General features: G+C 34.0%; 2 protein-coding genes across 3 annotated transcripts in view; both read left to right on the top strand.

Moving 5' to 3' along the window:
- Nucleotides 1–6,081, top strand: part of LOC105683342 — a 47,623-nt gene extending 41,542 nt beyond the window's left edge. For both annotated transcript variants that reach the window (XM_012395877.3, XM_012395878.3), the window contains exon 8: nucleotides 33–6,081. The gene's annotated coding sequence lies outside the window, so the exon portion shown is untranslated. The remainder of the gene's footprint in view (nucleotides 1–32) is intronic.
- Nucleotides 6,082–7,296: 1,215 nt separating this feature from the next.
- The window catches only part of LOC105683338 (laminin subunit alpha-1), a 63,503-nt gene continuing 53,873 nt past the window's right edge, over nucleotides 7,297–16,926 (top strand). The window contains exon 1 of the mRNA XM_048653018.1: nucleotides 7,297–11,852. Within this exon, the coding sequence (XP_048508975.1) occupies nucleotides 11,705–11,852 (148 nt within the window). The 5' untranslated portion in view covers nucleotides 7,297–11,704. The remainder of the gene's footprint in view (nucleotides 11,853–16,926) is intronic.

The following is a 16,926-nucleotide window of genomic DNA, read 5'->3' as shown; positions in this document are numbered from 1 at the left end:
TCGAAGACGTGCGTCGTCGTTTCTGTTTTCAGAGGCGGGCCTGGACCAGAGCCCGCAGGGTGATCGGACGGTGGTGCCCACACCGTTCGAGACGGGAATTTTAGATCCCGTCGATCTTCCCCATCAATGTATCGTGATCATCATCGTTATCATCAACATCGTCACCGCATATATTCGTGGAGATCGAGTAAACGATTTTCGTATTATAGATAGCAATCGCATCATGATATCATCATCATCATCATCATCATTATCATCATCATCGTTATTGTCATTCATACAAAATAATTATCGAAAGCATCGAGAATTTCTGATGTTCAATTTCGAATTTTCAAATTTCGACAACAGCTCTTTTGGGACAAAATTGATATAGAACAATAATTGAAATATCTAAAAGGAGCTTATACAATAAAATATCAATACGACATCTGCATATCCTAAAATAATAATAATAATAATAATAATAATAGTAATGATAATCAAACCAAAGAAAAAAGATAATAAACATAAAAAAAAGGAAAAGATCATTAATAATAAATAAGCAATCGCGTTTTCAACTCCCGACGACATTATAATAAAAGCGACCAACTTTTACAACCGTTATAAAAAAAGAATAAAATAAAAACTAAATAAATAAATAAGAATGAAAGGGAGAAAAAAAACGACAAAGATTCGCACTATTCCGACAATATTCAAACAAACTGCAGCGGTTCGTTTATTCGTTAAACGAACTTTATACACGTAAATGATATATGGTCATTCTTATATAAAATGAAGAAACAAACAATATAATTGTCCCTCTATACATACGTACATATTATTATACAAATAATTATTATACCTAATCTATATTATACTTCAACGAATATCGCAGACTGGAGCAGAAGATGTTTTTATTATAAAACTTACTAAAGCTATACACCACATATCTATATACCTAATCTATATACATATACCTACTTCTACATAAATAGATGTATCGAGAAATGCGCAATTAACATATCGATGACAGGATTAAGAACATCATCAGCAGCCGATTATTATACATATATATATAAGTATGTATGTATACCACATACGCATATCCTATAGTATACACACGTCACGAATACGCAGATGAATTCACGTTCATGAATTTGAAAAAAAAAAATAAAGATGGATGAATGCAGCGATGAATGTTCACAAATCACGATCATGCGGTAGAATTGCGGTAGAAGTATGTCATTTTCGACTCTGTTGCTTGCGAGGTAATGATAAAAGAAACATAAAATTGAAGAAACCGAAATGGCGATAAAAGTCGCCATTTTATTCTGTGTATACTACGAAAGTATACCATGCGAAGAACTCTTGGAACAAATATCGATGGCCGCTTGCGTTGCGTTAAGAAAAATGATACACGTACACCTAACTGTGCAAACCTATCACATTTCCATACGGTTCTTCTATTCGTAATTTTTCCCTCATCATAGTTGAACATGAAATCAGAGTGACGATTATCTAATAACCATACGCATTCCATTAATCCTGTTAATCATTGATTCGTTTTTTTTTTTTTAGGTGATATGTATAGTACAATAACTGACGATGATGACGATAATAATCGGTATGTATGAAATACCTAAATGATAACAATAATAATAGTAATAATATCAATGATAATATCGACAATTACGTTAATAATTATTGTTGAAATTTCCGAATGAATGATCACGTGAAACCTTTGGATGCGATTGAGAATAATAATAAGATAATAAATGAGGAAAAAAAAAAAACAGAAGTAAAATAAAAATAATTACAAGTTTGAAGAGTGCAAAGGCAGCAGCAGCTGATTAAGCTAAGATAAAATTTGGAAAATAAAGAAAAATGTCGTCTGATTCGATGGTATGTGTCGCGCTAATTAGCGATCATAATAACGATAACAATAATAATAATAACAATATTAATTCTAATGATAATAGTAATAATAGTAATAATAGTTATAATTATAACAATTATACAACAACAATAATGTTAGTGATAATAATAGTAATAATAATAATACTATCTAATAATAGCCGGAAGTAAATGACAACGTGAATTTGAATAGTATAATTAAGGTAAAAAGAGAAGGGAAAAAACACAAATTAGACGGGGATAACGACGCCATAGTGGTGTATTGTGCCTAAGTGGCCGGCATGGTTGGAATAATAAAAATGGCGCATGATAAGTATAATAATAATCTTACGGTGTAATAGAAATGTTTAATTATAGGAATCAACGAGTAGGAAGAGAAGATTGATTGTTCGTTTTTCTCGGTTTTGGAATCACATACACGGTTGAAAGGGAAAAAAAGCAAATCATGAAATCATAATTAGGTGAAACAGATATTACCGTATCGAACTGTTATATATTTGTGTCACGGTCGAAGAAAACAGAAATTTTTCAAAATGATTTCGTTCGCTTTTTCTACTCATCTCCCACAATATCAATTATTAAGTTTATTCGTACATTCATTTCTTGCCTTTTTCCATCATGTAATTATTCACATGTGGTGTGACAATTGATATATCGATTATTACATGTAGAAATTATCTGTGCATGAGTATCATATCATCGTTATTGTTATTATTACTACTATTATTATCATTATCATTACCATATCTTATTAGAAAGAAAAGGACAAAAAACATATCTAGAATATTTATATCATTCTTATAATATGAATAAATACACTACAATATATACGATGTAAAAAATTGGTAAAAGAAACCAAGAAATCTTGTTTTGAAAGACATGCAATAAAGAATTCATCGTTATAGTTGAAAAGTAAAACTTACGTATTACATTCATTTTTTTCACATTATACATATCATGAAGTTAATTTACAAATAAAATCAATGGAAATAGAAATAGTAATTGCAAAATACTCATGGCATATAGACGTGAACAGAGGAAGAGAAGGAATTCACGAGAACACGTTGATTATTCATGCGAAGAAAAAAAAATGAAGAATTATTAATCGTCATGGCGCAAAGCATATAACATTATGACAAAACACTACTAATAATAATATGTATTTAATAACTACGGTACGTGATCAAATAACGATAAGAATAAAAATATAATATTTAATAAAATCAATAAATGATTGCATAAAAATGATAAGCTAACAATAATTCTAATTCTAATTATCTGATAATAATAATAATAATTATTATTATAATAAGGTACATAATTATGATTCTGATTATTAAATCTATTGCAGAGTAAGGCTTCGAGTTGGAACTTGGACTTATATGATTAATACTATATCCAGATTAATCCGATTATTGTTAGTCGGTCACGAAATCTAGCTGTTGTACTGCCATAATAATTTTGATGAAGAAAAAGGAAGAAAAATACATTGTGAAAATAAGGATACCCGAAAAGAGGATCACATAGTGTAGAATTTGCAAGTGAAAAAAAAAAAAAGAAAATGAAAAAAAAAAAGAAGAAGTAAGAGTAATATTTTGACTCGTTGATGAGGAAAGATTTATGAACTATTTAAGAATTAGACGTAGGAATAGGAGACAGACGTGTTAAGGGTTGTTTCAACATACATGGGGTCTGATCATATATGGGTAGTTCATAGGTAATGACGACGAGGTCGGGGCAGAGATCGATATACGCATTATCTATATCGCACTGTATTTATTAGGGTGGTCTTTGATTGGCTTGCGAAATTTGGAATCTCATGTAATATTCAGAGTTTGAACGAGGCGAGCGAGAAAAAATTCTGGGTAGACGTCACTCGTGAAAACCTTCAGCTTGTTAATCGTATATACTGCATGGGTTTTGAGGTGAAGATGAATCGGAAGAGAAAAGAAAATCAAAAACTCATCCACCCCGTTGTTCGAGAAGCTGAAAGTTTGGGTCTGAAGCTCCTGTGCGAATACGATCGAATGAAAATTTCGTCTTTCGCTAAATCATTGAAATTCTGCCCAATAAACGCATCGCATATCATTGGGATATATTTAATGTGTACATATCACGTATTATTAGAAATAATTTGCCACTCAGCGCGTGCAGAGGAATAAAAAATATTGTTGAGGAAAAAAATGAACAAATAAATAATAGAAAACAGAAAAAAAAAGAAATAGCATGTGCATACCAGGTTCAACAAAACGAAAAAAAAAAAAAAACAATGACAAAGAAACGCGTGCAATTAATTTATGGCAGTATCAGATTATTTCACTTTTCACACCGTGCGATAAATGTATAAGTATACATAAACATAATTCATCATCGTGTACATAATGAGCTACACGCAGTCTGTGTATAGGTGTATATTACATTACCGTTTCATTATTCAATGTGCAGTAGACTAAAATTAATTTAATGTCCATACACGCTGATGAATAATTGTCTATGTATGTTCTATGATGTTTGTATGATACAGAAAAAAAAAAACTTAAAAAAAAATCATATTCACGCATCATTTACAATTCACAGTAAACACATACGGTGCACACGTATACATGCTAAACACATATGTACTTATAATACACATACTATACCCTTCCCTGTATGTTAAATGTACAAAGGATTTTACACGTGACTATGTATATTAATAATAATAATAAAAATAATAGTAGTAACGATAATAACGTTATCGCTAAAACCGTCTGACGATAAAGAAAATCCCTTCACAAATCTGTTCAACCGAGTAAAACTCACTCGTATTACAGAATATACCTGTATCGGTGCATCGGGCCCCTCACGATTATTATGCGACTACGTGAAAATCACTAAATACGTAACATGAAAAAAGTAAAAAGAAAAGGATCAAAGAGAAAACAAAAAACTCATAATTGACAAACTAATTTCACAAGTATCGAGCACTTGCTGTTAGTTGTTTTTTATTCTCTTCCCATAGCCGACATTTTCAGGTTTTTTTTTTCATCTATCCGAGAGAGTAACGAGATAGGTAGATCGTTATTGAAAAAGTTATGATGAATAATGATAATGATGATAATTCCAACCTCTCTTAAGATTTGCCTGGTGTATGATTGAGAAATTTTCTTGTATTTGCAAACTCATAGTATCGAGGAATTCAAAAGGTATGAATGCTCGACAAATATGTAGAATCTGGTACAATTTCTTTCTTTTTTCTCTGACGCACGATAAATGTGAAAAATGTAATTATCATTATCCTCGTTATTACTTCATGGAAAAAAGGTCGTTATAATTTAATCATAACTCACGTTTAATGTAATAGAATTTCATCTCGGACATTATGTATAGTTGTGCATACCTAATAATATTAAAATATATCTGTAAATAATTAGGAAAATCTATAAATTTGCCTTTGCAAATAATATACAACATATGTATATATTATATTATATATAACGCGTATATATAATATAATGGCAAAAAACAATATATCTATACCACATAGAAATGAAGATGAAATATATCCACGTCGTAATAATAATGCGAATGAAGATAATAATAAGATGATTAATAATAACAATACTAATAATACTAATAATACTAGTAATAATAATGATAATAATAACAATATGAGATGAAAAAGATAATATTAACGCATATGTGTATCGTTATGTCGCATCATTATACCATATAATTAAAGCAGAGCGGTGAGAAAAGTTGTGGAGAAAAAAAATAACGTGGTAGAATTTGAAAACAAAATATAACATATTAGCTGAATAATCGTGTATGATGTATTATACACTAGAGTGCCGTCTATCGATTAGTATAATACGTTCACTAGAGCTAGAAACAAATTATCATCGATTTATAATACACAAATATAATATAAAAATTGCACCATCGAACGATGATCGTGTACGATATTAATGTGTTGTAAAAAAAATAAAAAGATTAAATAAATAAAATGATAATCTGTGTCAAAAGTTCCATTGTTATAATTATATGTATACATAATACATGTACACATACAGTATGCATATACATTATACGTAAAAAATGAATTCATTAAATTATCGTCTGAGAAATTTAATGGGCACATAAATGGCGACTCTTAAGACCAAGAAAAAAACCGGAATTAAGGAAATCAAATAAATAATTCCCACAATATATTCATCTTGTTGTTTCGTTCAATTCTCAATCTTTTTTTTCCAATTTCCATTCAATCTGAACGCAATCGTCGTAATAAGAGAAGCGAGCGAAAAAAAAACGTAGCTAAATATCATCTAATTGAAATGTATAATCACGATTTAGGTATTAGTATGTTGTTGCCGTTATTGAGGGAAATATTTCCGATGTAATAGACAAGAATTGAAAATGAAAGAGAAAACAGAATACAACAACCTAATTCAAAGAACGAATTAAAACTCATCACACTGTTGAATTAAATTACATAAATGGTCCAAGAGATACACTGATTGTGAGCTATAAATTATGATAATGTAATTTTTTATAATTACGTGAGGATATCACTGATATATTATATAAACCTTGAAACAAAAAAATGAATAAAAAAATAATTGAATAATCAATAAATTCAAAAAAAGTACCAAACAAATAACGAATTCAAACAAATTATTCATCCAAATAGTGAATGAATAAATATATGATCGTTTCAATTGTCTAATAATATTATAACGCAGCCCATTACGAATGGCTTGTAAAAATTTCAATCCATCCCTAAAACAATAGGTATCATGTAAAAGAAATGAATTCAGCATTCTAATTCGCGACACAGAAACCATCTTATTCAATGTGAGATAGTAAATTTTTATTTTTCAAACGATCATTTTATACGGATTTTTACAAGCTATTCGTTTGTCGGGTGGACGTCCCGTGTGTAACAATAACTAATGGGAAACAAAACAATAATTTTCATACCGTTTTTACTTTTACTATATATTTAATATCAAATATTATATATCATGATAATATCTACGGTGTCATCTACTTTTCATTATTATCGTTAGCACACTACTATTATCATTATCATTATTATTATTACCATCATTGCATTCACGCGATAATTATAGTATGTTATATATACAATGATCTAGACGTGTGTTTGTAATATCTGTGCGCAACGAAGAGCAAAAAAAAAAAAAACCCAAAAATTTTTGGCGTTTAATTGAAACCGTTAAAATCCCCTCCGTGTTGAGCGAAGTATATCCATTATCAAGGGAAAGGGAAAGAATGAATCAATAACTTAGAAAAAATGTTCATGTATGTATACAACACACACATACTTATGCATACATATATACTTTTAAGTGCGTACTTAACGAACAAGTGAATAAATAAATGAATACATAGAGAGATAATATATATGAAAAAAAATTATATGTATAATATAGCGACACGTGATCTGTTGAAGAAAAAGATAAAATTAAAAAAAAATTGACATTAAGTGAACAAATGGATGAAAAAGAAAATAAAAAATGATGAATAATAAAGATAACAGAGTCAATTATAATAACGTTGTTGTAATTATCTCTTGTATTTCGTTTACGTGAATATTATTAATTGGGACGAAAGAGATAAGGTGAAAATTCTGTTAAAATCGATGGATTGATCAACAAAAAGACTCGTATGTATACATATGTAATAATATGTATAATACACGTGTATGGAATATTGTTCTGTCTTACTCGTAGTAAGTCAACAGATTGCAATATTATTTGCAAAGAAAAAGAAAGAGAACATGATATATGATAACGAAAATAATTAGAACGATGAAGATTCCTAACCATACATGCATTGAAATCTCTTATTTCTCAGGAGGCAGGAAGCAATTGTCGTATGCTGGCAAAAAGGGAAAAAATGAAAATGAAAACCAAAGCAAACTGATAGGGAAAGAAAAAAATACTTTTCTTCTTATGTAATACATATAATAACTATATAAATTGTAGATGCATGTATGCAAATTTTGTTGTTTGTATAGGTAAAATAAAAATTAAAAAGTATGAAAAAACATGAAAATTGGAATATGTACTTGCGAAATTCAAATAACAAGTTTCTTAATATACGATTGGTTACGTGCTTTCGATGTATTTCATTTTTTTTTTTTTTCATATACATCTGTGTAGGTACTTGGCATATAACTACATCGAGTACATAACTAATACGCTTCATCAATATCATTAGATTATACATCATTGGATAATTAGTGATTGTTATTTTTTTAGGCTACCAAAGCTCATCATCCTTATCGTATTACCACCCATTACGCATATCACACGATCGAATAACGATAAATAACTTGGCGTATCGAATGATAATAAAGACTATGAATTGATGAATGAAGAAAAAATATTGGATTTTGTCGACTCCGAAATCTTATCGACTTCCATTATCCATAGTTTTCACGAACAGATTGTTCTGATTCCTTCTGATATGCGAAATGATCATTTTCTGAATTACGTATAATTTTGTCCCAATCGAAAAGCCTCGCTCTCGTTTCTTTCTCTTCTTTCTTCTATTCATTAATGCGTCGCCTGCCACCAAGCAACCTGCAATGAGTCAACGCATCGGAGTTTACCATTGCTCAGGCAACGTGAGCGTTTCTCTTTCAAAATTTTTTATATCAATAACGATCAATGAGGCAAACTAACTACGCAACGCAGTTCAGCGCCTGATTCGCAAATAACTCGAATACATAATCATTGCTCATTCTCGTCTAGTATACATTACTTATACTAGTAAAATGAACGCTTTTAAATTCGGTTACTCATTATTTATGTCAATCTGCCTAATGATCACTTGTTCGCAAACCTGTTGAAAAAAATCCTATTATTCAGTGGATTTTATTCGTCAGCTGGGCGTTCGGTGCCTCCGTTGCCTGCCTCGTGATGTTAATCCAACTTCGATCCGCTGATGAAGAAAATGCAAAAAGTAATGGTGTTGAATGAAAACTGGCATAGCAGCTTGCTTGCGAATCGATCAATCCTAATCTTTCAATCCCATTCAAAGGTGTCGCGTTACAAAACGTGATAAGATTTATAGTTGATTTGCATGATATACGCTGCAGTTTTTATTATTTAATTCATGTACTTCATCACACAGATTGTCACGATTTTTTTTTGCGTCATGGTGAACTTCCAGGTCAAAAGATAACGAGAGCGAGAATAACGGCTCCTCCTCATTTTTTGCAACTCAAATAAATGGGAGATTCGATCCACAATGTAATTCATGGAGGTGCTTGAAATTCCGAAGTGGTTTTTCTGCCATTAAGTCTCAACCCCCCATTGACTGAAATAATGTATACTACTCGGAACAGAATAAGCGGACTATTTGAAGGGTGTAAAGTAGGTAAAACCCCCTGAAATTTTCTTTTATTATATCGCAGTCCTTGTTCCCTAGCTTTAGATTTTGGAAATACAACTTTGCAGGTATAGAAAATAGTATAGGGTGGGTACGTCAGGTATAGAGAAAATAACCCCGAAAGATGTATAGCTAACAAGACTATAGAAACCATTGAAAATCAACACTTGAACATTAGCTCATTTGCTCTATTGTGGGCAAAGACTTGCGTTTTGACTTGACCAAAATTTCTTTTTTTTTCCTCAATTATTCGTTCAATGAAGATCGCTTGTTCATAGAAGATCGTCTAATTGGCAGGTCGATCGGCTTCCGCTTCCTCGGATGCTTTGACGCGAACTGTTACCTCCGCTTCTTTCAGGGGTTCGTTGAACGGCCATTTGCAATTTAACCTGGGTGATGCTAGATACATTCGATTTACTGGAATTTCTATTGGTTTAGGGAAACAGTAAAATGTCTGACCACTTTTTGCCAAAGTACTGAGTCAATTTTGAGAATTTCTTAGAAATTCACCGAGTAATTGGCCAAAATTAAGGATTCTAGTTTTCGAGGTGGCTTCCATTTCTTTCAGACATGGACTGCAGTGGCATGGTGGCATCAATTCAAAAAAATTTAGGTGTTCGTCGTGTTGATGCGAATCATTCGATACGGCGATTTGTAGTTGTTTCTATCCTCTAGTCAACTGTATACTGGAACAACAACTCTTGACATGGTCTAGTAGGTATACCAGTACATCTTGAGTCTGCGGTCTGAACACCGCGAGACCCGCGTGGATTTGATTCGTATAGGGACAGGGACGTTGGAGGAGGATGAAGCTTAGCAGTGTTAAGTCTGAACTGAACTCGACTGAACTGCCGTAACTATAGAGGGAGTGTGCAGAGTGAGTTTCAAATTCAGAGTTCACCAGACTTCAGTCTGCTCCAGGCTTTACACCGGTGTTGTCGACGTTCGGATAAACGCTAAGCTCGATCCTTTGGTCTTGGGATTTAAATTTCCTTCTTTCGAATATCGATGACTAATTTATCGCACAGCTTAGGACATTTTCTGTTGTCTTATTTATTCACATTCTCCCTACCTTTATTTATCCATCGTTGCACCAGTTCGATTTATTTATTTGTTAATTCGTTCTTCATGCAGGTGTAATAAAATGAATGTCTCAAAAATGTGCTGATTTTATCTTAAATGAATCAAAGTGCGGGAAAAATTTTTACCTAATATTGTTTAAATACCCTGTACGTGGATAGTGTAGTGTAACAATGAGAAAGCTAAATTAAATTGAATCGATATCAACGAGAAAAAAAATTAAAGCGAATATGGTAATTGGTATAGTTTGATTACTCCGAAAGATGAAATAAGAGATAATTTTCGAGATGACGGATAATCGATCTAGTTGATTATGGTATAGTTTTGAATATAGTATTGCCATATAGATTTTATTTTGACAGAACTCGGGTAACGGATTTCTAGTAAATTTATGTTATTTTCATTTTGTGTATCATAAGGCGGTTTGAGAATTTATTAAAATCAATAATTAACGGCGCGCAACAAGTTTTTACTATATCCTGAGTATTATATAGTTTAGTTTATTCGACCACGTGGGGATCTCCGCCATATTGTTTCGCGTATATTCGACAATTTTCAAATAGATACAATAACTAGAATTCTTAACGCTAATTCTCCTGAATTATTACGTATATATATTATAATTCTTTCATAAATATCTTTATCTAGTAACATATGAAACTCGTTTTCAAAAAATCTAATTAATAAACATAGATCGTTGATTTATCGATCATTCGATATGATCGGATATTAAATTTAAGGGTCCGAACTATCCGTGTTATTATACAGTAGGTATAAATTAGCTTATAAATAGTTGAGCGTAATTACCGGTTGCTGCTTACGATTAAAATCAGATTTTCTGATCACCTCATAGCTCTTCCCTCGTATCGAGTTAATTAACAATATGTTTAGATAGTTAAGTGAAGAAAAAAGAAATCAGAAATCCTTCCCAAACTCCAGGGTTTCAATCGTCGACACAACGGACGTTTAAATTAAAAAAAATCTCACGCGCCCATTTGAAAATGAAACAGTTCGGGAAAATGGTCGATCCTCCTTCAAATGATTTATAAATGATATTTGATGAAAAAAAAAACGCCAAACAATGAAAAAATAAACGAATAGATAAATAATCTAAAAGAAATTTTTCAAAAAATCGACGACGAATCAAAATGACCGGTGTTTGTTTTCAACTCCGCGTCGAGTGCATAAATTGAATAGTGTGGGTGAGAATAATATACATGTGTATGTATAAGTGAAGCGAGAATTAAAACGAGTATTTTTGTGAACGAGGTGCAGTGTGAGAAAGAGAGAATTATTGAGGAGAGATTCTAAGAGGGACGGGGACGGGTTGGCCATGGCCAACCAAAAGTGCTTCGGTGATCTCCCACGGGCAACGATCCTCGCCCTCCACGCCGCACTGTTCGTGGTCGTTTTGATCCTCTTTTCGGAATTAAGTACCGTTCACGCTGCGAGGAACTCCTTGAAGCACAATCTCAAAAATGGTCAGTATTTAGAACCCATTCTTTACATGAACACTGCATCGCGTATCCCCTCGCCATCGTAAGTAGAAAATCACCGCTACTTATCGAACACGTTTACGCCGCTTATGCCTCTGCACCACGAAGAATTATGACGTTACAACATTCTGAAGCGAATGAGAAAAAATCAAACGGCGTATCGCAGTCACAATGGCAAACTGGAAATTAAAGAAAATACAAAACCGCATAATGCGGGGATAAAATAAAACTATCGAAGAAAGAAAAACACACAGGTGATTTCAATGCGTGGGCGTTGGTTCATATTCCTTCTACGCGTATCACGAAACGCGTGGGCCCCGAACAGTATGAGAAAAAAAAAAAGGAAAGAAAGAAGAAAGAAAAAATTAATAAAAATCAACCGTTTCATTCAGTTGTTTATTATTTTTATTAGTCGTTTTCTTCCTTTCATACACCGAGAGCAGGATCCTTTTTTCTTTTTTTTCTTCCCTTGGCTCTGATAATTCATTTTATTCTACGTTCTTCCTCGTTTTCTCTCTTATATCACAGACATATATGCGGGGATAATATGTGGAAACTGGCCACCCCCGTACGCCTGACTAGCGGCAATTCAACGTTCGCTCACCAATACGCGAAATTCTACGTGCGCGGACCTCTGCATTCAGGATCAACGAAGGTTCACGCACGTGTAATTTCGCGTATTGGTGAGCGAACGTTGAGTTGCCGCTAGTCAGGCGTACGGGGTGGCCAGTTTCCACATATCCCTGTAGAGACATATGAGCACACAATACGACCGATAAATACCAATGCCCGGTTGTTCGGCTTATTTGTACTCGTTTTACTTTGAACCTTTGCTTGTACGCAGAGAGAGACTTCGTTTATGCACGTAAATACGATTTACTCCAATGCATATGGTAGTTAATATACGTATGTATTTATACGCGCAGTGTACCGCACTCGGCACTGACTGTACAGCGGAGATACACACGTGTTTCAAACTTTCTTTCTCTCTGTTTACGTTTACGTTTCGTTTACGTTCACGTTCACGTTCACGTTTACGATTACGTTCGCATTCCCCAGTAAATCCTAATGCGATGCATTAAAAAATAGGATATGTACGTTAGCACGTATGCGGGTATTTACACGCTGCAGTCCCTACATCCTTACCGCGGCTTATGAGGCAGACCCACGATTCACAAGATCCTTCGGATCCCTTTTCGATGGAATTGGTGTTCCTGTACATTTGCGGCATCAGAATTCAGAATGATCCTCGACGATTTTGTTGATTGTAAAAAAGTTGCTCCCGAATTCTCACACTCCGCAAATTAAAATTCGTGATCGCGCCCCTGTACCTTGTTAAAAAAAAAATTTAAAAAAAAAAAAAAAAAGAATTACAGATTTCGTGAAGATTTTTCAGTTCACTGATCGAACAATTTTGGTAACGATATTTGTTCGTCGACTTTCATTTCAACGTCGTATTAAAATTTCACATCGTTTTTTTGAGAAATTCGCAATGCTCCGAAAACACAACGGCACAACGAAAGTTACGGTCTTTCATCTGGAATTATTATTGCTTCCGAGTTTCTCCGACCTTCGGTGCGCGAGCAGATCGTTGACGTTCATTTTGTGTGTATGCAACGTACGTATGAAAATATATATACATATCGCGACGGTGCAGCGGAAGGAGCACTTTGCGATGCAGTCTCTGCGCCGTTGCAGCAGCAGCAGCAGCAGCAGCAGCAGCAGCAGCAGCTTTCTGGCGCGAGTTGTATTGAAATAATCTTGCAATCAGTGTCGTTTTGCACTCCTCCAGTTCTCCTGGCTGTCATCTTGTTCTTGTTTAAATGCCATACCGGCTACGCGAAGTCTCCCGATCCTCCTTCTCTCCTTTTACTTTTCCTTTTTCTTCTCAAAAACCCATATTTTTTTTTTCCCCCACCCCGCTTTTTCTTTTTCCTTTTCCCGCAACTGCTGCACTCATAAATTCTCCACAGTCGACCGTTCATGCTCGATCTCGTTGCATCGGATCCGTCCCGTCATGCGGTCATTTTTATTATCCATTTATTTTTTCTTATTCTTATATTTCTTTATTCCAACTCGATTTACATTCGTAGAGTATTGCAACTGAACTAATTTTACATACGAGCATAATTTTAAGTCCGCTATCGATTATTTCTGTGTTTGATCTAGGGGACATCGGGGAGAGCGAGGGGGGTATAATTGATGAAATTTATAATGCATAGTTACCAAAATGAATGGTAATTTAACAGGAAATTTTTCTTCCATTTGTACACATGGTAAAAAAATGAACCACACAAGACTGTTTTTCATTTTTATTTTTCCCCGCGACTCGAACGTGTTAGTTAACAGGTTACTACGTACAAAAATTGGTTGTTCATTCACACATGGCTGTTTCACCTTTTTCTTTTTGGGTTTTGCTTGGTTGTTTATTTTTTTCTCTCTTACAGAACGTAAGGTACACGTATATATATAATATAGGCTACGGTTCGACGATGATCATCGGTCGTCTGATTCATTACAATCTTTTTCTTCAATCTATATACTGTGTCTGGTTACACCGTGAATCTCAAACGCCTTATTATTGCGATGCACACGGGCAGCGATAGCGCCCAATTAAAATTACAAGTTACGAAACCCTATATACACTTATAATATTATGTACAGCGTGTATAACCATCCCCAGTAATACATGATATGTATTTACATATTCCCCAATACACCGAGTGCAACGTTCGGTGGAAATCCGTCTTCCTTTTTTATTTCAATAAAATTCTAATCACACGTACGAATTATCTTATGAAAGAAAATTTCGAACGAACGAAGGTTGATTTATGTTGCGATGCAAGGGGTAACTGGGCATTTTCATACGCCGTGTCATCCGCAACGAGGAATAAATTCTGCGATATACTTTGCCAGCTGTGGGTATGGGTATTTTGCCTATTACGCGTTGAGAAATCGACGTTGTAATATACGTTCGCTGTACCTAGGCGTACGTTATTTGTTTTGTTATATGTAATTCCTTACGGGTATCTTCTATACACGTGTAGAATGTTGTATATAACCTTATAAGGGTGGTCAGTCAGTCGGGGTAAACGTATAACGACGTCGTGTGGGGCCCCGAGAAAAAGAAGAAGAATAAGTAGAAGTAGAAGTAAAGGAAGAAGCTGCGAGTGGACGACCGCGCGAAGCCCTTGGAAAAATGTATAATACGCATATATAGGATTTTGAATGTAGATAGTCCCCCCCCCTTTCCCTGATAAATAAACTTGGAAGAAAAAGCATAATAAATAACGCATGAAAAAAGAATGGAGAATCAGAGGAATTTAATAACGGCGCACGTAAAATTCAGAGGTAAAAAATGAAACGAAAATTTTCTCTCTTCATTTTTACATTCGTTCTCCTTCCAACTAACTATATCGATACTCCCGATCGCGTAATTTATCGATTGTGTAAAGAAATATATATCATAGGCATATTGTACTACACGAGAAATCGATCGATGTTATACGTGTATATATAGGTATACCTTCGGGTACGCGGATAAGCGCACGTGTATGTGCGTACATAGATTTGTACGTATGTATGTAGAATAGGGTGTAATAACTTGTCCGAAACACGATCCGAAAGTCGTTTACAAGTTATATACAAGGCATAATATGGACCCTTAAGTCATATTATATGCACGTACATACAGCCATGCGAATACACATATATATATATATGTATAGGTATATACACAGTCCGATAAATAAATGCTTTATCGAGCCGGGCAACGTACATGCAGTTATTATGCATGTACGTATATATGTATATAAAATCGTTGCACCGATAGCTGCACCGAGGAGATCGACGCGTACGTGGAGAAATATGATATATGATCTTACGTAAAATGTACGTACGTAACCGTCAGTCCGAAAGAAAGAGGCTAAGGGATTCGTTATACGATCTCAAGTTCAAGTGATCTCGAAAATATCATATGTACGTACATATACCTGTGATACACGCATCTACGCACGTCGTATGCGCGGCGAATGACCTATATATTTACTCATCTGACACTTTATGTATTACATAGATACCTACGCGACGTAATGTGGATAGGTATAATGACCGTGGACATTATTCGCATCGTTGATTATTACGGGTATTTTTATTCTTTTAAATTAATTATTATTATACCCGCGTGTATGGGCAATGTAATAATACGTTACATGTCGGAAGTGATACGTAACATATAATATTCACGTGTTGCTCGATGCCCGCGTATCGGTGTAACGTACAATATGCACGGCATTTATTTATTCACATATATATATATGTTACATACGAGACTAACGTAATTTATATATGGGCCTACGTTATCGATCATCTCTTCACCGAAGATTAATCGAGTTATTTATTCTGCTAACAGATCGATGATTATTTATGTATACACTCATTGCTCGTTGGGAAGATCAATTATAGATTCGAAGAACATACGTAATGTAATATGCGTAGGGTTACTTGGTACGTGTTTGGTAAATAGCTTCCGAACTTTTAATTATTCATTGTAGGTTGTACGTACGATGCGTGCAACATTTTTCAAACACGTTTTCCGTCGTTAACAAAAAATCGAATCAGAGTATCTTTGACACCGCGTGTTCAGCGTCACCTGCGGCTTTTTTTTTTTTTTTTTTCATCTACTCGTGAAAGCCCACAATCGAGGCATCTGATTTACGCGAATTATACTTCCTCTGCTCCGAAGGTATGTAAATCCAGACATACGGAATTTCACACATGACCGTAAATTAAACATTTGCAACGCAAACTGCGGCACGTGCGAGTTGCTTTTATTTGCAACTGCCGCAGCTTTCTCTGACGATTTCGAAAAAAGATCGATGAGTCGAATTTTCGAAAGATTGATTTTCAGCTTTATTTCATCGCCCTCTCGATATGCTCCATATTTGATCGGTACGACGACGTGATCTTTGAAAATTTCTTTTCCACGTAAATTGAAACTAATGTAAATGAATTGGACGGGAGAGTAAAATCGCGGCGAGGAGAAGAGAAAACGAAAAAC

Source organism: Athalia rosae, chromosome 3 (genome assembly GCF_917208135.1).
Source record: "Athalia rosae chromosome 3, iyAthRosa1.1, whole genome shotgun sequence".
In the NCBI taxonomy this organism is placed as follows: domain Eukaryota; kingdom Metazoa; phylum Arthropoda; class Insecta; order Hymenoptera; family Athaliidae; genus Athalia; species Athalia rosae.
The sequence above is the reverse complement of the archived record's forward strand: the minus strand, read 5'-3'. Positions and strand labels throughout refer to the sequence as shown.